The sequence below is a fragment of the Giraffa tippelskirchi genome, chromosome 4 (genome assembly GCF_054371585.1).
Source record: "Giraffa tippelskirchi isolate mGirTip1 chromosome 4, T2T-mGirTip1v1.2.pri, whole genome shotgun sequence".
Lineage (NCBI taxonomy): Eukaryota > Metazoa > Chordata > Mammalia > Artiodactyla > Giraffidae > Giraffa > Giraffa tippelskirchi.
In genome coordinates this window covers 182,741,056-182,765,296 of record NC_137278.1, presented here as the reverse complement: position 1 = coordinate 182,765,296, position 24,241 = coordinate 182,741,056, and the positions used below count along the sequence as shown (strand labels likewise).

The following is a 24,241-nucleotide window of genomic DNA, read 5'->3' as shown; positions in this document are numbered from 1 at the left end:
TTGTGAATATTTCTTTTTCCGGAGCCACTGTATTCATAGACAGAAATGGGAAGAAAAATTCCTGGAGAACCTGTGCGTTTTTGAATAGCTTATTTTTAGTAAGTTATGATGCAGCATACAGGAAATGTATTTTGAGCACTTATTTCTTTCTAACTTTTGGAGTTTTAGGTACTATGTATGAAAATGAACCTCCTTTTCCCTTGCGAACACAAAGTAATTTTAAAGGCTGGCATATTTGAGATTTGTTTCAAATCTGAGCAATAATGTAAGAGTATTCAGTTGAAGTAGCCAGATCATCTGCCTTATTTTGTTGACTGTTTCAGCAAAGTTAACTGACTTGACAGTATCTCAGGTGCTTTGCTGAAGTAGTCGCCTATACAAAAATGAATAAAACATGAATAGTGCCCTAGGGCCCAGAAAAGTTCTTGACACTTCAGTTTCATAAATGTTGGCTTCAGTTCTTACTATCTGAAAGAGTTTTGAGCAGATTAAAAGGACCCATATGTTTTAGAAAAAAGTTATCAGCCAAAAATTTTGAAAATTTAAGGGAGTGTTTGTTAGCCAGATATGTAGGACATAGTGAATCAAAAGTGATTTTCATGTGTAATTAAAAAAAAATGATGAGCACCGGAGAATTGATGCTTTTGAATTGTGGTGTTGGAGAAGACTCCTGAGAGTCCCTTGGACTGAAAAGAGATCAAACCAGTCAATCCTAAAGGAAATCAGTCCTGAATATTCATTGGAAGGACTTATGCTTAAGTTCCAATACTTAGGCCACCTGATTTGAAAAACTGACTTGTTGGAAAGACCCTGATGCTGGGAAAGATTGATGGCAAAAGGAGAAGGAAGGAGTGGGGCTTGGAGGATGAGATGGTTAGATAGCATTACTGACTCAACGGACATGAATTTAAGCAAACTGGGAGATAGTGAAGAACAGGGAAGCCTGGCGTGCTGCAGTCCATGGGATTACAGAGTCCAACATGACTTAGTGACTGAACAATAACAGCATATTTTCTTTAAGGAAAATTAGTTTAATTGAAACTTCCAAGTTGAAACTCTACACTTCTTTATTATTTATTAACTTATTCTAGTTTATTATAGAAGTTTTTTACATTTATTAAAATAAGTTATATTCTGGCCGTCAATTATTAATTAAACAGATATTAATTAAAGACATTGCTGTTTTCTGGTAAACTCTGGTTCTGACAAGCTGTATTACTTCTTAAGCAGAGACTTAAGAGTTTGAAGCTTTTTTGACTGGAATTTCAGAGGTACATTAGGTGTTTTTTTTTAAATCATTTAATCCCTCAGACAACCATTTTAGATGGGTACTATAATTTTTGAGGTAGTTCAGTGAAGTAAAGCCAGGATATAGTTTGAAAAAAAGGATAAAATGTGTTAGCATTAAGACTGTTTCTGGTTGTTGACAAGTACTTGAGATTGAGTCTTACCTGATACCTGTGTATCAACTTTTGACTTTAAGACCTTTGTACTCATTATCCAAACTTCCAATGTGCTTATTTGTAAATGAAGGTAAATATTACCATTTGTTTTGCTCTTATGATGATTGTTATTTAGAAATCTAATCCCTCCATGTGCAAGCAAAGCTTTTGATCCAGAAGCTGGGACAACTGCTAAGCTGAGTTGATGGTTATTCATCTCTCAATTTAGTAGATCTGACTCCCACATTCTAGGTCATTATAAACTCTGCTTTTATGATGCTTCAGGATTTCTTTAGTAAATATGGACAGGAATATTTTCTTTTGAGATTTGCTTTTATTTCCTTTGAAGTATAAAGATAAAAGTCATACCGCACATATAGTCAAAAGACTAAAACAAGTATCAGTAATAATAGCACATATTTTTAAAAGATTTTTTTCTCAAATTTTTATGTGATATAAAATATTATTTAAACATACCTTAGAAGCTTACTCTAATAATACTTATTAACCTGGCAGTTACTCTTGCCAGCTAAACTTTGAGAGCACATTACAAAATCCAGAAGCAAACAAAAACAGACGTTGGTGCATTCAAAATGATAGAGGGTCCGGTCTTTGCTCACAACTTATGGACATAGGGGATAATATATCTCATTTTAGATAGAGCTTTAAAATGTTCAATTACTTTTTCCCTATCTCTGCCAAATTAAAAGAATACAATATAAAAGTAGTGATGAGCTTTGTGGAGTGTAGTATGTTAGAATAGGCAGAGTAGATTTAAAACAATACATTGGAGTGTTTTTTATTTAATAATATTTTACTGTTTATAAAGAAAGCACTTTGGCATACACTCTCCCAACAATCCTGTGAGATAGATGTAGACTGTTAATATGTATTTTATAGTTAAATGATACTGAACTTGAAGTTAGTAATGGCAGATCTGGGATGAGAACTCATAAATTATTGCTCTTTGGCTGATAAAAGTTTATGTTTGTTCAATTCAGTTCAGTCGCTCAGTCGTGTCCGACTCCTTGTGACCCCATGGACTGCAGTTTGTATATTATGACTAAGACAGGGAGGCCATTTCTCTGCAAAATTAGTAATTTGTTAAAAAATTAAATCTTTGGCTCATTGAAAGATTTTGCCTTAAGTTCTTTACAAATAAAATTTCATTACTTTTTCCACATGTGACATTATTTTGGAAAAGGGATTCACTTTTGCTTTCTTTTAAAATCATTACTATCTAATAGGAAAGTATTTGAGTGGGTGATAATACCTAAGAGTATTTTGACTATGACTAAGGGAGATGGGATGTTTAATAGGCTCCTGTGAAGGATGTGTAATGTTTGATAGGCTCCCATGTGTTTTGATAATGTGTGACGACAAAGTCGGGGGCCTAATGTGCTAGTTTACTTTCAGGTATTAATAGCTATGTGTCTTGGACTGAGCAACCATTTCACCACTCTTTGAGGCCTCAGCATAGTGTAGTGGAAAGAGGATGGTTTCAAATGCTGATGCCAGCCATTTGTCACCTTTGGCAAGTTTAAAAATCTCTGTAAAAAGAAATTACTATCTACTTTGGAAAATAGTAGCATAGTACAAAACAGTAGAATTTAACTACTATCAGTTCAGTTCAGTCGCTCAGTCGTGTTGCACCCCATGGACTGAAGCTTGCCAGGCCTCCCTGTTTATCACCAACTCCTGGAGTTTACTCAAACTCATGTCCTTTGAGTTGGTGACCTCCAACTCTGTCATCCCCTTCTCCTCCCACCTTCAATCTTTCCCGGCATCAGGGTCTTTTCAGATGAGTCAGCTCTTAGCAACAGGTGGCCCAAGTATTGGAGTTTCAGCTTCAGCAGCAGTCCTTCCAATGAACACCCAGGACTGATTTCCTTTGAGATGGACTGGTTGGATCTCCTTGCAGTCCAAGAGACTCTCAAGAGTCTTCTCCAACACCCCAGTTCAAAAGCATCAATCTTCGGCGCTCAGCTTTCTTTATAGTCCAACTGTCACATCCATACATGACTGCTGGAAAAACCATAGCTTTGACTAGACGGACCCTTGTTGGCAAAGTAATGTCTCTGCTTTTTAATATGCTGTCTAGGTTGGTCATAACTTTTCTTTCAAGGAGCAAGCGTCTTTTAATTTCATGGTTGCAGTCACCATCTGCAGTGATTTTGGAGCCCCCCAAAATAAAGTCTGTCACTGTTTCCCCATCTATTTGCCATGAAGTGATGGGACCAGATGCCTTGATCTTAGTTTTCTGAATGTTGAGTTTTAAGCCAACTTTTTCACTTTCCTCTTTCTCTTTTAACTACTACACTACTACAAATAGTAATTTTAATACTATTTGTTTTTTACTACTTTTACTACTTTACTACTAATAGTAGAGTATCAGGAGAATGAAATGAAATAGGTAAAAATTATGCACAGTATGTTTTATTACTTCACCCCACCCCCCATCCCCGGCTCACCCCCCAGCCTTTGTAAGTAGAAAGTTGTTCTAAAAGAATTGTAAGCTCCTAAAATTCAGTAATTTTGACATGTATTTTTTTGTACTGGCATAATGCTAATTTTCAGCAGGATTTCTTGGAGCAGAAGGTAGGCATGGGAGAATGGAGGAGGAAAGGCTTCACAGAAAGGCTTCAAGGGGTACCTTGAACTGAGCTTGGAAGGAAAGATAGGAGATGGAATGGGGAAGTATTTCTGGGCAAACAAAAACCACTTTCGTAGACTATGAGTGTTTTGTAGACTATGAGTGTTTTGTAGACTATGAGTGTCTTGGATAGAATGGTGTACGAAGTGATTTCCAAATAAGGAAGAGGTTAGATATGAAGTATTTATGCCTCATTAGGAGGTGGTATTTTATTATATAGGACGTAATGAGAAGTTGGTGAATGGTTTTAAGCGGATATGTTACATATTTTTTAGAGAAGTGGCAGATTACTATTTAGGCAGCATCCATTGAAGAAAATGTTTTGAATTGGGAAATGAGTGATAACTTAGAAAGGACATTATTTTTGAAACTCTTGGTTACTGCTTACTGCTGCTGCTGCTGCTAAGTCGCTTCAGTCGTGTCCAACTCTGTGTGATCCCATAGACGGCAGCCCACCAGGCTCCCCTGTCCCTGGGATTCTCCAGGCAAGAACACTGGAGTGGGTTGCCATTTCCTTCTCCAGTTCATGAAAGTGAAAAGTGAAAGTGAAGTCCCTCAGTTGTGTCTGACTCTTCAAGACCCCATGGACTGCAGCCTACTAGGCTCTTCCTTCCATGGGATTTTCCAGGCAAGAGTACTGGAGTGGGGTGCCATTGCCTTCTCCAATGCGTGAAAGTGAAAAGTGAAAGTGAAGTCACTCAGTCGTGACCGACTCTTAGCGACCTCATGGACTGCAGCCTACCAGGCTCCTCTCTTCGTGGGATTTTCTAAGCAAGAGTACTGGAGTGGGTTGCCATTGCCTTCTCCTTACTGCTTACTAAGAGGATGCTAAATTAGTATAGTGTATTAAAACCACTACAGTTTTAAAAGATGAGTTAATATGTGATAGGATAGATCAGAGAGCATTGCAAGTAATACGGTTAAGTATTTCTTGTGAAGCTTGTTTTAGTTTTACATGAAAGCATATATGTGTTGAATTAAACGATAAATACTTCTTTTTTTTCTGTGTATTGCGTTAAAAAATGTTTGTGAAAGACAACTGAGGAGAGACTGTTATGTTAGATAAGTGGTGCTGGGATCCAGATTAGGACACTGGCCTTGAAACTGGAAATAAGGGATAGATTTGTCATTTCAGAAAATAAATGTGCAGGACTTGTTAATTGCTTGCAGGTCAGGGAGGAAGTGGGAAACTTAAGGGCTTTGTTTTGTTTTGTGTTTCTTTTTGTGGCTGACAAAGATAGGGCAGTAATGAAAGGCCTTTATTTAAGCAATCAAGTTGTATTTTTCAGGATTCTGTCATTGTTTTTTTATATTTTGGCCTTGCCACATGACAGGTGGGATCTTAGTTCCCTGGCCAGGGATTGAACCTGAACCCTCTGCAGTGGAAGCACAGAATCTCACACTGGACCACCAGAGAAGTCCCCAGGATTTTTTTCTTAGAAGAAATTCTTTTACTCTGATATATCTTATGGGCTATAGGTAAATTTTGTCACCCTTTTAAAAATTGTGAGACACAATAAGCGTACAGAAAAAAATGAAAGATAAATTGTTATAGAACAAATACCTTTGTAGCCCTAGCTCAGGGAAAGAGAAAATATTAGCCAGCAACCCAGAATATCTTCCACTTCTTTCTTTCTGCTCCTAACTTTTCCTTCCCTCTAGTGGTAATCACAGTAACAGTTAAAAAAAAAGTTAACAGAACACTAGCTTTGAATTGAATTAGTCATTTTTTCTAGTACTCTGAGAAAATATACTGTGTGTGTAAATTTTTTAATAAAGAACTGTATGATTATGAAGTAATTTAGTTTTACTGAAAAGATGTAACACAATATTAAAACTTTGAGTAGGAAAAACCCCCCACCTCCTATTCATATTTGATTTAACAATCATTGGTTCTATTTTGTTTATTACCATCTTCTTCTCCCTTAAATATTTTACATAGTTGTTTTATTGAATCTTATGTACACTTTTGTATTCCTGTTCTTCACATCAGTTCAGTTCAATTGCTCGGTCGTGTCCGACTCTTTGTGACCCCACAGACTGCAGCATGCCAGGCTTCCTTGTCCATCACAAACTCCTGGAGCTTGCTCAAACTCATGTCCATTGTAAATATTTTCATGTTTTTATGGTATTGACCACAATTTTTGATAGCTAGAAACATAATATTTGATCATGTTAAAGATCACGTGACTTAATTACTTTTAAAGTGAGGTTTTAAAAAGAATCTAAAGAGTATAAAGAGGAAAATTAGAAAGGCTCAGCAGGTAAAGAATCCGCCTGGGTTGCAGGAGACATAGGAGACGGCTTGATCTCTTGGTTGGGAAGATCCCCTGGAGGAGGAAATGGCAACCCACGACAGTATTCTTGCCTGGAGAATTCCGTGGACAGAGGAGCCTGGCGAACCACAGTCCATAGGGTTGCAAAGAGTTGGACATGACTGAGTGACTACACATGCACATAGGCTTCTTCACATTCATAAAAGAATACTATCTAACCCTGCTGATGTTGTTTAATAAATACAAATGATTCATGCTCGTAATAAAATATTTAAAACATAAATAAGGCTATAAAATGGAAAGTAAAAAACCTAATACCTCAACACTAAGTCCTTCTCCTCAAAGATAATTTTGTGAACAATTTCTTTTGACTTATAAAAAATTGTCAGATTATTTACCAGCATAAATAATTTATGTATGAATTTACCAGCATACATTATCTACCTACATTTATAAGTATAGTAAGTATAATTAAATTATTCCATATCATGCTTTTAAAATAATATATCTTCGATATCTCCATGTCAGTGTATGTAATCTGCCCCATATTTTTTTAATTTTTTTATTTTTAGATATTAAAATCAGTATTGCAGTGAACTACTTTTATGCATATATTTTGGGTAACTTCTTTAAGTATATCCATAGAGTAAATTCTTAGTGAAGTTACATTTAAAGAAAAAAAAATACACACACATATACATGTATATATATATGATCTACTTCAAGGAACTGGCTAACACAGTTGTAGAGGTTGGTAAATCTGAAATTTGTAGGGCCTTGTCTGGTAAGCTGAAAACTCTTAAGGCAGGAATTGATGCTGTAGCCTTAAGGCAGAGTATCTTCAGGAAAACCTAAGTTTTGCTTTAACAGCTCTTCACCTGATCGAATGAGGCTCACTCATGGGGATTAATCTTTTACTTGAAGTTACCTGGTTAATAAGTCTGCGAATACCTACAGAGCTGCATCTAAATTAATGTTTGATTGAATAACTGGGCATTATAGACAATCCAAGTTGACATAAAATTGTCATGCTATTTCTCACTTTATGTAATTTTTTATTCCTCAAAACAGTATTGTAAAGAATCTTTTTCTCTATACCTTCTCCAATCTCTGATATTAAATTAAAAAAATTTGCCAGTTAGATACATGAAAATGGTATTTTGTTTTCTTTTTACATTGTTTTTAATTCTGTCATTTTGGAAGATGGTGGAAGAACAATAATTTCTTCCACAAAACAGTTAACTGACTCAAATTAATTCCATCTTTCTAAATTTCTGGTCTTGTCTAGGTGGCTCAGAGGTTAAAGCGTCTGCCTCCAATGCGGGAGACCCGGGTTCAATCCCTGGGTCGGGAAGATCCCCTGGAGAAGGAAATGGCATCCCACTCCAGTATTCTTGCCTGGAGAATCCCATGGATGGAGGAGCCTGGTGGACTACAGTCCATGGGGTCGCAAAGAGTCGGACACGACTAAGCGACTTCACTCACTAGTAGTTATTGTCTTAAAGAATAATTGAAACTTGTGTTTTCCATTATCTTGGCCTGTGGAAGCTTATTCATTTGAATTCAGTAGTTAATTGATCATTTTAAACCACAAATAAATATCGAAACTCTGCTTGGTTTCTTAATCATCTTAGGGACTAAAGAAATTTTGTGGTAGCTAAGATAGAGTTTAATACTTTTATCATCTTAGAGTTTGTCATTGCAAGATAGTGTCAGGTACTGAAAGGAGGCATTGGATTATGTTTTGGGGGTCTCAAAAGGTCTTCAGGTTCACTGATAGTCACTTTAACTTCTAAAGTGTCATTAAACTAATGTTTTTTTTTTTTTTGCCAACCAGGTTTTCTGTGTTACTTCAAATGGCAACCTGTACAGGTTTGGGCAGTGCAGCAGCGTAGTGTCTAGGGCTAATCTGTAACATAGATGTTGTCATAAATATTAACTTTTATGATCTCATCATAATCATTTTGCTGTCTTGTGTTGAAATTTAAATATGTAGTTATCTGCATACTTGATAAGAGCTTAGTTTGTGTCAGAAACTGTTGTATGTGCTTTTGTATATGTTAAGTCATTAACTCTTATGAGTGCAAGTGCTTCAGTCGGGTCCGACTCTTTGCGACCCCATGGACTATACAGTCCACGGAATTCTCCAGGCTAGAATACTGGAATGGATAGCCTTTTCCTTCTCCAGGGGATCTTCCCAACAGGGATTGAACCCAGGTCTCCTGTATTGCAGGAGGATTCTTTATCAGCTGAGCCACAAGGGAAGCTATTAATTCTCATAAAAACCTATTAAGTAAAAAAACAAAAACTAAAACTATAAAGTAGATTCTAATTGCTTATATTAAACATGAGATGAATAAAGCACATACAAGTTAAGTGACTTGCCCAAGGTTACTCAACTTATAGAGACTTAACACAGCTAGAATTTGCAGTCAGGCAGAGCAGTTTTGCTCTGAGCTCATTCTCTGAACTGGTACTGTCTTAAATACTTGACAAATAGTGTATGATAAACCCTGTGAAAAGGAGCTCCATGAGATTTCTTTTGTTTTTGTACCCTCTCCAATGAAGTGGAATTGTATATTTCTAGTATATATCTGATATAGTACTCATACCTAGTATATACCTAATATATTTTTGTCTGTTTTGGAAAGCTGAAGTACCTTGAATTAATTGTTGATTTATGCATGAGGTAGGAACCAGAGCGAAAAAGCATCATCCATACATCTTTAAAGTCAGAAATCTCCATCAACAGGTCATTTGAATAGCTGAACAAATTGGATTTTTTACTCTTTGCAGTTGAGGAAGACTTTTTCCATGGGTAATGGTGGGGCTCTCGGTAAGTGAGTATTAGAAAGGACTTAGTATAAAAATTTAGGAGAGGGTTCAAGGAAGCTTCCCTGATAGCTCAGCTGGTAAAGAATCCACCTGCAATGCAGGAGACCCTTGTTTGATTCCTGGGTCGGGAGGATCCCCTGGAGAAGGGATAGGCTACTCACTCCAGTATTCTTGGGCTTTCCTTGTGGCTTAGCTGGTAAAGAATCCACCTGCAATGCAGGAGACCTGAGTTCAATCCCTGGGTTGGGAAGATCCCCTGGAGAAGGGAAAGACTACCCACTCCAGTATTCTGGCCTGGAGAATTCCATGGACTGTATGGTCCATGGGGTCTCAAAGAGTTGGACATGACGAAGCGACTTTCACTTACAAGGAAGCAAGGCTTTTCTGTGTGGATTGGGTGCTGTCAGAAAGGAAGTGGGGCAAGTCTGTGACTGTGGGTAACTTACCTTACCTAGAGGACTGGAGGAATGAAGCGGGGCCAGAGCTGTGACTAGAAAAGGGACTGCAGTTCCTCATATTAGCCAGAGTAGGGGGATGTTTGGTCATTTTTGTGGTTTGGAAAAAATTTATAGTTTTGTCTGTGTTCACACATGATTACAGAGTGGCTTTGCTTTTGTCTTGATGCATTATGGTCACAGAGTGGTCTCATCTGATACTGATGTTCTGTGAAGTTACTTATGTTCAACTGAATCTCCAGGCCTTGCTGTGTGTGCTGGGTCTGTTCCTAGCTGTTGGGCTCCTTTTGTTTTTCTCACTAATTTAATTTTTTCACATTTAAACTGGATTGATTGCAGAAGAAAAAAAAAAGAAAACATGCATAAACCAAAAGAAAAAAGTTTAAAACAGGGAAACAGGAGACAGGATTTAAACTACCTAATATTTGTGTTGGATATTTTTGTAGACATTTCTAGCCTTATTTATACATAAATATATATTGATACTTTACATAAAATACTCTTATGAAGTGAAGTAAAAGTCGCTTAGTCGTGTCTGACTCTTTGCGACCCCATGGACTATACAGTTCATGGAATTCTCTAGGCCAGAATATTAGAGTGGGTAGCCGTTCCCTTCTCCAGGGAATCTTCCCAACCCAGGGATTGAGCCCAGGTCTCCCGCATTGCAGGTGGATTCTTTACCAGCTGAGCCATCAGGGAGGCAAAATATTCTTATAAATGAAGTAATATTTTTTTGCCCCAGAAATTTATTGTGACTATCATTTTATTGTAAATTTGTAGCTGTTTTGTATAGTAGAGTATATTAGGGTTAGTGTCATTGGAGTTGTGACTCAATGTCATCCTTATAAATATATGTATATTTATTGTTCAATAATCTTATCCAGTAATGTTTTCCACTTCTAGCCCTTTTAAGTGAATGCATCTTAAATGTGTGTTTCTGTGTGTACACATAAATGTACAATATAACATGCACAATTAAAGAAATTTATTATTGGCAAGAGTGAAAGAATGAATTTGTTCTAAGTTAGATCAAGAAGACAAGCTAGTATTTAAGTCCTTACTAAATATTTGTTGGGAGGATGTAGAAAACATAGATTTTACTCCTGGCTTTTGAGAAGTGTGGAGTGTTGTTCATAATAAGCAATTCAGAACTTTAGTTTCTCAAACTTTATTACAATAATTGAAATATTTTATTTCTACATGACATTTGGCAGAGTTACAGAGTAATATGTGTGAGTTGATATTTTAATAAGAAACAACAAAATTGCAGCATAGGTTTTAAGAAAATGATGATTGGAATTTAGTATAAGGGCATATGCTTCTTGTCATTGTCTCCCTACCTACCAGCTTTTTGAAACCTAGGTGGAAAGCAGAATTTGTATGTCTCTGCATACCCCCAAAACATAGATATTCAAAATAAATCTTTTCACATTAGCTCATTAAATTTACCTACATTAGGTGAATAAGGATAAGTAAATACTTCTTTCAAATTTCACCTGAAGATCTAAAGCCTTTTCAGGTATCATTTATCATTACAACAGTCTTATCAAAATAAAAATGATTACCCTCTTTCTGAGGCATTGGTTAAATGTGTATACATTTAAAACTTATCCTTTATCCATTATTTTTGTTCTTTCCCAGTTGTCTTGGGGAAAAATGTCCTTAACACTTGCTTTCACTTTTATTCCTTTATTCCACCCGAGAGCCTCCAAAAGCTCTGAGTTATAATTGGGTAAATAGAAAGTTTTAGTGTCAATTTTAGGAGAAGGGGATGACAGAGGATGAGATGGTTGGATGGCATCACTGACTCGATGGACATGAGTTTGAGCAAGCTGCAGGAGTTGGTGATGGACAGGGAAGCCTGGAGTGCTATAGTCCATGGGATGGCAAAGAGTCGGACACGACTGAGCAGCTGAATTGAACTGGGTGTCAAATTAATGTAGAGGAAGACAAAAATTACAGTTTTTGAATAGACTTTGAGAACTAATATTGCTATTCATCTAATATTGTACTCAAATCTAAAACGGGACTTTAAGTACTTAAGAATTCTGAGGGGACTTCCCTAGTGGTCTGTTGGTTAAGACTCTTCCCTTCCACTGCAGGGGGCTTGGGTTCAGTCCCTGGTTAGGGAACTAAGATCCCTCATGCCTCACGGTGCAGCAAAAAAAAAATCTTGAAAAGTCCCCAAACTCCCTTTTAGAAAATATCTGTGAAATCTTTAGTTACTTCTCTATCTTCGTCTAATTAAGATTGTGCTGCTGCTTTTTATTTAGCTGTAGCATTCAAGTTTAAATTATTATAACCTGAATACTTAGAAGAATTTCTAGTGCATATTATGTTAAGTAATCTTTGAAAATAACATTTAAAATTAACGTTTTTATAAATTGGAGATTTACCATAATATATATTATGATATATTTGTAAATTTAAACTTGTAAACATTATTAAAGACTTTTTTATATCATATATTATGCTAGCAAGAAAGCCACTTTCCCTATTTTCAGAGATTTTCCAATCTGTTAGACATAGGAGAGAGAAAGAATGTGTGTGTTGTACCACACAACATATTAAACAGCAGCATTCCATTTTGTTTACATCTAGAATTAAAGTTATAGACATGTTAGGCAAAATTATATTCAAAAATTAAGTAGATATTTTCTTTCAATTACTATTTAATGTTTTTCAAGTTATCTCCTAATATTTACTTAAAAGTGAATAATTGTTTTTTCTTTTCTTTTTTTCTTTTTTATGGGGACAGCTTTTCACTGATGGAATCACAAATAAACTTATTGGCTGTTATGTGGGTAATACAATGGAGGATGTCGTCCTGGTGCGAATTTATGGCAATAAGACTGAGTTGTTAGTCGACCGTGATGAGGAAGTGAAGAGTTTCCGAGTGTTGCAGGCTCATGGCTGCGCACCACAGCTCTACTGTACCTTCAATAATGGACTGTGCTATGAATTTATACAGGGAGAAGCGTTGGATCCAAAGCATGTCTGCAACCCTGCCATTTTCAGGTACTTTTCTTTTCCTAAGTAATTTATCCTTTTGAAAAGTTAAGTGCACTAAGGAAATGTTTTCTGAAACTGCCTTTTCTTTCTTTAAGCAACTATTTGGTTAATTTAGAAACTTTCTCTTATTCGGGTTTTGTTGTTTTTGCTAAAGAAAAAGCATTTCTTTTTATCTGAATTCTCATAGTTAACTCTGCAAAAGAAATAACAGTGAGAGGTTTTAGATTAGCTTGCTATAGAAGGTCAAGGTTTCTACTTAATTTTTTAAAGTAGTGCTTGAATCAAAGCATTACACATTTCTTATTATTAAGTTTTGTCACTCAGTTGCTCATAGTTTCAGAGTTATTGCTCACTAAGATCCTTTTAATACTGTTAACACTTCTTTGTTACTCTTTAAACTTCTGTTATTTAATTCAGTGTATTGTGTTTTTATAATGAAATGCTCTAAAAATTTTCTAAAATTGATAAAATTTTCTTTTCTGCTCTTGAAAACTGTAATAAATGGGCTTGATTTGAAAACTGCAAGTTCATTTATGGTTTAAATCTAAACTTCTCAAACAGTTTGGTCCCAAGACTCTTTTACAACTTTTAAAGTTTACTGAGGGACCTAAAGGGCTTTTGTTATTATGAATTATATTTATCAATATTTACTATGTTAGACCATTCAGATATGACCTAAATCAAATCCCTTATGACTATACAGTAGAAGTGAGAAATAGATTTAAGGGACTAGATCTGACAGAGTGCCTGATGAACTATGGACGGAAGTTCGTGACATTGTATAGGAGACAGGAATCAAGACCATCCCCAAGAAAAAGAAATGCAAAACGGCAAAATGGCTGTCGGAGGAGGCCTTACAAATAGCTGTGAAAAGAAGAGAAGCTAAAAGCAAAGGAGAAAAGGAAAATATGCCCATTTGAATGCAGAGGTCCAAAGAATAGCAAGGAGAGATGAGAAAGCCTTCCTCAGTGATCAATGAAAAGAAATAGAGGAAAACGATAGAATGGGAAAGACTAGAGATTTCTTCAAGAAAATGAGAGATACCAAGGGAACATTTCATGGAAAGATGGGCTCAATAAAGGACAGAAATGGTCGGGACCTAACAGAAGCAGAAGATATTAAGAAGAGGTGGCAAGAAACACAGAAGAGCTGTACCAAAAAGATCTTCACGACCCAGATAATAACGATGGTGTGATCACTCACACTCACCTAGAACCAGACATCCTGGAATGTGAAGTCAAGTGGGCCTTAGGAAGCAACACTACGAACAAAGCTGGCGGAGGTGATGGAATTCCAGTTGAGCTATTTAAAATCCTGAAAGATGATGCTGTGAAAGTGCTGCACTCAATGTGCTAGCAAATCTGGAAAACTCAGCAGTGGCCACAGGACTGGAAAAGGTCAGTTTTCATTCCAATCCCAAAGAAAGGCAATGCCAAAGAATGCTCAAACTACCGCACAATTGCACTCATCTCACATGCTAGTAAAGTAATGCTCAAAATTCTCCAAGCCAGGCTTCAGCAATATGTGAACTGTGAACTTCCAGATGTTCAAGCTGGTTTTAGAAAAGGCAGAGGAACCAGAGATCAAATTGCCCACATCCGCTGGATCATCGAAAAAGCAAGAGAGTTCCAGAAAATCATCTATTTCTGCTTTATTGACTATGCCAAATCCTTTGACTGTGTGGATCACAGCAAACTGTGGAAAATTCTTCAAGAGATGGGAATACCAGACCCCCTGACCTGCCTCTTGAGAAACCTGTATGTAGGTCAGGAAGCAACAGTTAGAACTGGACATGGAACAACAACTCCTTTTTCCAAATAGGAAAAGGAGTACGTCAAGACTGTATATCGTCACCCTGCTTATTTAACTTATATGCAGAGTACATCATGAGAAACACTGGGCTGGATGAAGCACAAGCTGGAATCAAGATTGCTGGGAGAAATATCAATAACCTCAGATATGCAGATGACACCACCCTTATGGCAGAGGGTGAAGGAGAACTAAAGAGCCTCTTGATGAAAGTGAAAAGGGAGAGTGAAAAAGTTGGCTTAAAGCTCAACATTCAGAAAACAGATCATGGCATCCGGTCCCATCACTTCATGGGAAATAGATGGGGAAACAGTGGAATCAGTGGCTGACTTTATTTTTTTGGGCTCCAAAATCCCTGCTGATGGTGATTGCAGCCATGAAATTAAAAGACACTTACTCCTTGGAAGGCAAGTTATGACCAACCTAGCCAGCATATTGAAAAGCAGAGACGTTACTTTGCCAACAAAGGTCCGTCTAGTCAAGCTATGGTTTTTACAATGGTCATGTATGGATGAGAGAGTTGGAATATAAAGCAAGCTGAGCTCCGAAGAATTGATACTTTTGAACTGTGGTGTTGGAGAAGACTCTTGAGAGTCCCTTGGACTGTAAGGAGATCCAACCAGTCCATCCTGAAGGAGATCAGTCCTGGGTGTTCATTGAAAGGACTGATGTTGAAGCTGAAACTCCAATACTTTGTCCACCTGATGCGAAGAGCTGACTCATTTGAAAAGACCCTGACACTCGGAAAGATTGAGGGCGGGAGGAGAAGGGGATGACAAAGGATGAGATGGTTGGTTGGCATCACTGACTCAGTGGACATGGGTTTGGGTGGATTCCAGGAGATGGTGATGGACGGGAATGCCTGGCGTGCTGCGGTTCATGGGGTCGCAAAAAGTCGGACATGACTGAACGACTGAACTGAACTATGTTAGAAATTAAAAGAAAGTTTTTAGAATGGAAGATTACCAAAGTGCGTATTCTTTTAGCTGTTAATCAACATGATGACAACATCACACCATTTCATGTAACTTCTCAAAATTGTGCTCTACACTCATTTAGAAAAGAAGAGTGAAAAAGGTAAATAACACTTTATGAAAATAGTTTTAATCTCACAAACCTCCTGGAAGGGTCTTGAGCCATCGATTAAAGTCCACAGTATGCTCTTGCTTTGACTTCTTCAGATGTCGCTACTCGCCTGTTTATGATTATAATAAAGAGGATCTACTTTGGACATACCAGGCATTGGAATATATTTATGTTTAATCTAATCTAGGGGAGGAAAAGTAATTCAAACAGCCAGCTGCTCTACTGGTAATTTACAGTCTGTGATACACAATAGCCTTGGGGGAAAAATAAGCTAAATAGTATACACAGAGGAGTAGAAAAGGTTTTAAAAAAAGTACAACTAATTTACTGTGGTATAGTTGGGAAATAAGCAGTGTTTAACTAAGATGATATTTGAATTGGACCTTAAAGGTGATGCAGTACATGGAGGAGTCTGAGGGAGATGACAGGTAAAGATGAATTACATCATGCTAATACTTAACTAGTAATTCAGCCTATGCAAGTTTATCATGACCTTTTTTATTTGAATTTCCCTACAGCAGTCAAATATTGCAGAAACCTTTAATTTTTTTTTTTAATTCAAAGGTGTTTAGAAATTTTCTTACCTGGTATTTCTCTAAAATTGCCTCTTGCTGGGAATACTGGCTGAAGTGTAATTAAAACCACTCAGCAACAGACATACAGGGAGAAGTGCAGTTTAAAATGAATTATTGCACATTTATCAAGAAACATAACTAAAAATACCAACTTCCAGTGCTGAGCATATTGTAGTGGAATTGGTAAACTATGGGTTGCAAATAGAATCAGTAATGTTCTCTTTTGGAAATCAGTAGGGCAATATATAGTAAGTCATAAAAGAAAGTCATATGGCTGGGTTGTGTGATAACAACTCATATTTGAATATAACAAAGGTACATTAGCACAAATAAATGTTATGTTACTATTGAATGTTGTCTAAAACATACAAAATGTCTGGTGCAGGACTAAGAAAAAATCAGCTTACTAGTTGAACTGTGGCTACAATCAGGCAGTAATTTGTTTATGTAAAAAACTAAAAGGAGTTTCTAAAAAATAAATTCTGTTGGGAAGGTAGGATTGGGGATTTTTTTTTTCAATTTCAAAAAATGCCTGTTATTGTTACAGTTTTTAAAAGCTTCCAAGAAAGGAGCAACTAGTGAGTATTAGTGGGTATTTGAAGAAATTCTCTGCAGCCTTGAGAGTTTCAAACATTTGGCTTTATTGAGTATGGAATTTAAAGAAGCATTTGCCTTGATGTTAGTGCAGTAAAACCTTATCTTATTGAGACTAGATAGAAGGACCATCTGTGACAGGGAAAATAAGAAATCTTAATTTTTTATTACCTAGTTGTTTTTCCTGTTGTATATAAAATTTGCTAATAGAAAATAATTGAATTGTTCTAATCAAGTCTTTTTAAGAACTGTATTATTTTTATGACCATTTATATTATTTAACATTTTTATTTTTGATTGTAATAAGATACATGTAACATAATTTGCCACCTTAATTTTTAAGTATGCAGTTGCATAGTGTTAAGTACATTCACATTGTTTTGCAAACAATCTCCACAGTTCTTTTTGTCTTGCAAAACTAAAATTTTATATACGAAAGCAACAACTGCCCATTCTCCCCTAACCCCAGCCTTGGCAGCCATACTACTTTTTGACTGTATGAATTTGACTGCTCTGGATACCTTATATTAGTGTTACTTCTGTCTTTTTGTGACTGGCTTATTTCACTTAGCTTAATGTCTTCATCCATGTTGTAGCATGTATCAGAGTTTCCTTCCCTTTTTTTTTTAAGGCTAAATAATATTCCATTGTATGTGTAGGCTATGTTTTGTTTACTCACTAATTCATGGATGAACATTTGGATTATTACTGCTTTTTTGCTGTTATGTATAATGTTCTTATGAACGTGGGTGAGCAAATGCTTTTTTAGACCCTGTTTTCAGTTCTTTAGGATATATAATCAGAAGTAGAATTGCTCGATCATACAGTCATTCTATTTTTAATTTTTTTTGAAACTGCCATACTGTTTTCCATATGCCAATATACAATATATATACCTATACCAATTTACATTCTCACCAGCAGTGCACAGGGGTCCAGTTTCTCCAAGTCCTTGCTGACACATTATTATTATTATTTTGATAGTAGCCATCCTAATTACAAGGAGATGGTATCTCATTGTGATTTTGATCTCTATTTCCCTAATAGTTAGTCACATTTAGCATCTTTTCTTATGCTTCTTGGCCATTTGTGTATCTTTTTGGGGGAAATGTCAATTCAGGTCCTCTTCCGATTTTCTAATTAGATTTTTTTTTGTTGTCAAGATGTAAGAGTACTTATATATATTCTGAATATTAACCCCATATCATATATGTGACTTACAAATACTTTATTTAATTCTATGGGTTGCCTTTTCACTATGTTAATTTTGCCCTTTGACGCACAGTTGTAAATTTTGATGTACGCGGATTGTTTTGTTGATCACTAACAACCTCTGCGATTGTTGGAAGAGGCCATCAAGAGGATGTGACCACCAGTTGACCCCCTGGGCTGGACTCACACAATAGGAGGTTCCTTACCCCCTCCCCTGCCCTTGGAATGTATACACTGCTCACTGTTCCCCCAGTGGAAGCTATTTTCGAGGATGGAGCCTTGAAAGAATGGGGTGTTGTTGAGACTATCTGGATGGCATACATTACTGAACCCCGTTAAGACTTCTATATAAACTTTAAAGATTCTGGCAGGCGGGTAGATCTATTTCTCCTGCAGCTACCTAAGACAAGCCTTATATGTAAGTTCTCTTGCTTATTTAACCTGCCACCTACCTGTTTGGGGAAAAAAAAATTGACGTATGTAGTCCAGTTTGTTTGTTTTTACTTTTGTCCTCTGTGCTATTAGTCTCATATCCAAGAAGTTGTTAGCAAGTCCAGCGTCATGTGGCTTTTCCCCTGTATTTTCTTCTAAAAGTTTTATAGTTTTAGCTCTTACATTTAGATTTTTGATCCACTTCAGGTTAATTTTTTATGTGTGATTTAAGGAAAGGATTAAGGAATTTCTGTCTTTTATATGTGGTTATCCTGTTTTTCCAGTACCAGCTGTTGAGAAGACTGTCCTTTGCCATTGAATAGTCTTGGCATCCTTATTGAAAATCATTTGCTCATAAACTGGGGGGGTTATTTTGGGGCTCTATTCCATTGGTCTGTGTGTCTAGTGATATGCCAGTACTACTCTGTTTTGATAACTGTAGCTTTGTAATAAGTTTTGAAATCAGGAAATGTGAGACCTCTAACTATTCTATTTTCTTTAACTTGTTTTTATCTGTCTGGGATTCCTTAAAATTACATTTGAATTTTAGGGTTTTTTTTTTCTGTTTAATGTAAAAAATGCTATTGGGATTTTGATAGGGATAGTATTGAATTTATAGATCACTTTGGGAACTATTGACATTTTAGCAATTTAAGTCTTCCAGTCCACAAACAGGGGATATCTTTCCATTTAATTCTGTATTTAATTTTTTTCAGTGACGTTTTATATAGAAATTTTTTCTCCTTCTTGGATAAATTTATTTTTAAGCATTTTATTCTTTTTGATGCTATTGTAAACAGATTTGTTTTGCTTAATCTCCTTTTTGAATTGTTCATTGATAATATAGAACTGCTGGAGAAGGCACTGGCAACCTACTCCATTACTCTTGCCTGGAAAATCCCATGGACAGAGGAACCTGGTGGGCTGCAGTCCATGGGGTTGCTAAGAGTTGGATGCGACTGAGCGACTTCACTTTCCCTTTTCCCTTTCATGCACTGGAGAAGGAAATGGCAACCTACTCCAGTGTTCTTGCCTGCAGAATCCCAGGGATGGGGGAGCCTGGTAGGCTGCCATCTATGGGGTCGCACAGAGTTGGATACGACTAAAGTGACTTAGCAGCAGCAGCAATGTAGAACTGCAACATATTTTATGTGTTGATTTTGTGTTCTGCAACTGTGTTGAATTCAGTTACAAGTGAAAACCATAAATTTTCCTAACAAAGCCATCCTTCACAAATTGCATATTTTTTTCCAAGATCAATTTATCAAAAATTTCAGATGAGTATGGAACTTATTTATAAATAGGACTTATAAATAGGACTTATTTAATTTTAAAAATCTCTTAGTAAAGCCTGGTTTTTAAGTATGTAGTTGCTGTGCTTGCAGTATAACTATATTTGTTATTTCCATGAGGATATTTGTATAATAGATTTTCTTCCTTTCCTTGTTAATTTTGCTACAGAGAAGATAGACCGGTAGTTCTAAGACCTGTAGAAATTGGCTTGAATTCTAAATTTTGAGGAAAAAGAGAAAAAGACTTATTACATAAGTTATGTCTTGTCAAAGAACAGGCAGTGTTTCAAATGGATGGTCACTTTGTCTTTCTGTAGCTCTGCATTAATTTTGGCACAGTAGGTATTATATGAGATTTAAAAAAAATCCAGGATGGATTTTAATCCATCTGAGAATAACTCTAATAGTGGTAGAATCCTGTGGTAAGTTTCTAAATGTACCCTGAATCTGTTACCAGGATGATGATTCTTATTCAGCAAGTATCTATTAAGTACCTCCTCTTAGTGCTGCATGCTGAGAGAGAAGAACAAGGCATGGTCTTTGCCTCTTGTAGGATAACCTAGTGATAGTATTGATCAGTAGTATTAATAAAGCAATCTCAACTACACTCTTATTATTTGCTGCTATTTTTTAAAAATTACATAGGAAAATGCTATAAAACATTTAAATAATATTCTGAATATATTTTAACCTGTTATATAAGCATGATGTTATCATTTAATATTAACATTGTCCCTTATATAATCAAATTCTATTTTGACAGTGTACCTTTTGAAAGGACAAATATATCTATAATTTAGTTTAGAAGATACTAATCATTAGCGCTTAAGTTTTGATATAGCTTTGTTTGAAAATACTAATTTTGCATCTTGTATGTTGGTAATTAATAGTTTGTTTCCATTTGAGTAGATATGTATCTCATTATGCAACAGTATTTTTAAAATTTCATATAAAATAATTTTTATAGTTTCACTTGTAATTTCAAAAATTTACTCAAAGGTGAAAATAGTTGCTGATTTTTGATAAAAATCAGTATCATTTGGAAAACTTTGCCTCTTTTAGTCCATAGTTCATGTATATTTAATATTTCTATTATGACTAGTAGGAAATTAGTATGAAATGGGAAGTTAGTGTATAGGAGCCTTGTATATGAATATGAATGTGAAATTCCTATTGTCATTATTGAACTTCAATCTCTAAACTGAGTGCATGTTTATGTAAATTGTTTTCTTTTATTCACAGACATCCCTTCTTAGATTTGAAGGGAGAGCTTTTAAGATTACATGACTAATTTGGCTTTGCTTGTAAGAACCCAGAGATTCAGAGAAATGCAGTGATTTGCTAATTCTGTGCAGTGTTACTGCGGTATACTGTGGTGGAAAGACCTTGGCCTTTGCATCACATAATCAGTTTAAACCCTGGCCCAGCTCCAATTAGCTACCTTTCTACCCAAAAAGTCAAGATTCTCACTATTAGTAGGTGCTTTTTCTCATAGCAGCTATTCATGTTCGACAGATTCTATTAACATGTAAGAGCCCCTTGGAGTTGTGGCCATTCTATTTACTATAGAATTGTCATTTCAGTCACTCGTAGCTGAATAACTTATATTTGGAGAACTTCTGAAACTACATTTTGTGGTTTTCAAATCAGAGTCTCATATAAACTCTTAGTTAAAGCAATGAAAAAATGATATTATTATTTATTTTTAAAACAGCAAATAAAAATTTGTTGGTATTAAGTATCTATTCTAATATGTGGCCCTTCTCTGGAATCATTGGTCTCATTTGTTGGGTTAACAGTTTTAGGTTATAATGTTCTGCTGATGTAGATTTCTCCTTGAGTTTTGTGTAACATGGATTACCTTTCTTCAGACCCCTTGTCCCAACTCCCCCGCTTAAAGTTTAAAACCAGTTTACGTATACATATACGTCTGTGCATGTGTATATAAATATATATGTGTGTTTATTTGCACTTTGCTTTGTTTAAATTATCACTTGGTTTTTTTTAATGAAGTTTCTTAATGCTTAAAGTGCTATATTGTTTATTTATAGCACTTTTATGGGCCTAGCTTTTTAATGCAAATACTGTATGAAAGATTGATAATAAAAATAGATTTTTTATTCTGTATTTTTATAGAATATGTGGTCTTAAGGTCATTCAAGTAATAATTATTTATAAAACATGATTATTTGGTAATTTGAGAGGTATGAACCAAAACACACATAACCTAAAAAGATCACGGATTTTAATATTTTGGTAATGCATTAGGATTCTTTTTTTTTTTTCATCAAAAATACAATTTATTCTTCACATGGCTGCATACTTAGTTTTATTCTCAAATCAGCAAAATTTTCCATTTTAGACAAGAATACAGTGCTTTAAAGGCGAAAGATATTCTCGGAAAAGATACTTTTTGCCTCTCCTTTTAAATAACTTCAGCATCCATAGAAGAATTGTAACTTAATGAAAATGAAGGCCAAAAGCAAATATTACTCAGTTACAGTGAAACCTCATCGTACTTATTTTTCAGAATAGAAAACAGTAGAAGGAGAAAAATTTTGAATGTCTCACACACAAGAAGAAAAATATTGAATGTGTCAGATACGACACTTGCAGCGTCTTTAAGCTGAGGAACTGGCTGGATGTGATCTACATGTAATGTTTAAGCTTCAGAGTAACAATATTAGGAGGTTTCTCTTTAAAAATTTAGGTAGGTTAAAGAACAGCATTACATATACTTTGTTGCTGCTGCTGCTGCTGCTAAGTCGCTTCAGTTGTGTCCGACTCTGTGCGACCTCATAGACGGCAGCCCACCAGGCTCCCCCGTCCCTGGGATTCTCCAGGCAAGAATACTGGAGTGGGTTGCCATTTCCGTGTTACTCATTTTTAATTCAATAGTAAAATCCAGTAGTACTCTGAAGACAAGAGAAACTGACCAATTTCTGTATCTGGGTACAGGGCAAAATCAATAGGGAAACAGTGAATTCAGTTACAGCATTGTGCATCAAAGACAGATCTGTGAGGGCTGTGTCCCATAGACCTCACTTTGTTGCTTCAAGTACTGTCAGACCAGTAACAATTTTCTGCTTCTTATAAGCATTGAGCATTACCCCCACTGTGAAATATTTTTCAGATCATCAAACATCAAAATAGATGTGGTCAGCTGAATTATAATCATCTAAATGGAAAGATGAGGAATATTAGTCAACCTGTTGGTTCTTCAATGCAACGTTCTTTCAAACAAAGCATGGAATATTTCTTGTAGTAGAACTGGAACTCACTTGCAGTAATGCCTAAACACTTCGGAGCTGCATCAGGACTCTTACTGAGGATAATTTGAAAATTCAGACTGGCTCAAAGAAGAAGGAATTGATTGGTGTCTATATCTGAGAATACTAAGTTCAAGCATGGGTGGAACCAGGGGCTCTGACAGTGTCTGTCATCAGGAGTGCCGCTGTCTGTTTCATTGTATGTTAGCTTTTTTCTGGCGGACCTCTCTGAAGAGTGACAGTTATAATCACTGCAGTTGCAGACATCAGTTTGCACAGTGTGCATGTGTGTGTGGGGGTGTGTTCCTCTTTTTCTGATGGCTTCACCCAAAGTCAGTAGCTTCAGTAAAAGTCTTGGGATCGCATCCTTTTAGCCTGGGCTTGGGTAATATACCCTGAACCAATAATTCTGGCCTGCAGGATGGAGTGCTCTGGGCAAGTCTGTGTCATCGCTTCACTCCTGAAGTTAGTGGTGCAGCTGGGATAGGGGGTTAGGATGGAGATCAGCTCTGAAGAAACCACATGAACTAAAAGTGAGAGGAATGGAAGTTTTTCCAAAGGAAAATCAGGAATCTTATTAAAAACTAAGTAGGTAAGAATATTCATTGTAGTTCAGTTCAGTTCAGTCACTCAGTTGTGTCCGACTCTTTGCGACCCCATGAATCGCAGCACACCAGGCCTCTCCGTCCATCACCAACTCCCGGAGTCTACCCAAACCCATGTCCATCCAGTCAGTGATGCCATCCAACCATCTCATCCTCTGTCGTCCCCTTCTCCTCCCGCCCCTAATCCTACCCAGCATTAGGGTCTTTTCCATTGAGTCAACTCTTCGCATGAGGTGGCCAAAGTATTGGAGTTTCAGCTTCAACATCAGTCCTTCCAATAAATACCCAGGATTGATCTCCTTTAGGATGGATTGATTGGATCTCCTTGCAGTCCAAGGGACTCTCAAGAGTCTTCTCCAACACCACAGTTCAAAAGCATCAATTCTGCGGCGCTCAGCTTTCTTCACCGTCCAACACTCACATCCATACATGACCACTGGAAAAACCATAGCCTTGACTAGACAGCCTTTTGTTGGCAAAGTAATGTCTCTGCTTTTAAATATGCTATCTAGGTTGGCCATAACCTTCCTTCCAAGGAGTAAGCGTCTTTTAATTTCATGCCTGCAATCACCATCAGCAGTGATTCTGGCGCCCAAAAAAATAAAGTCTGACACTGTTTCCACTGTTTCTCCATCTATTTCCCATGGAGTGATGGGACCAGATGCCATGATCTTAGTTTTCTGAACGTTGAGCT

At 36.4% G+C, this 24,241-nt stretch overlaps 1 protein-coding gene across 2 annotated transcripts in view; it reads left to right on the top strand.

Moving 5' to 3' along the window:
* The window catches only part of ETNK1 (ethanolamine kinase 1), a 57,135-nt gene that overhangs the window by 1,092 nt on the left and 31,802 nt on the right, over positions 1-24,241 (top strand). For both annotated transcript variants that reach the window (XM_081595990.1, XM_081595991.1), the window contains exon 2: positions 12,420-12,679. In XM_081595990.1, the coding sequence (XP_081452116.1) occupies positions 12,420-12,679 (260 nt within the window). The remainder of the gene's footprint in view (positions 1-12,419; positions 12,680-24,241) is intronic.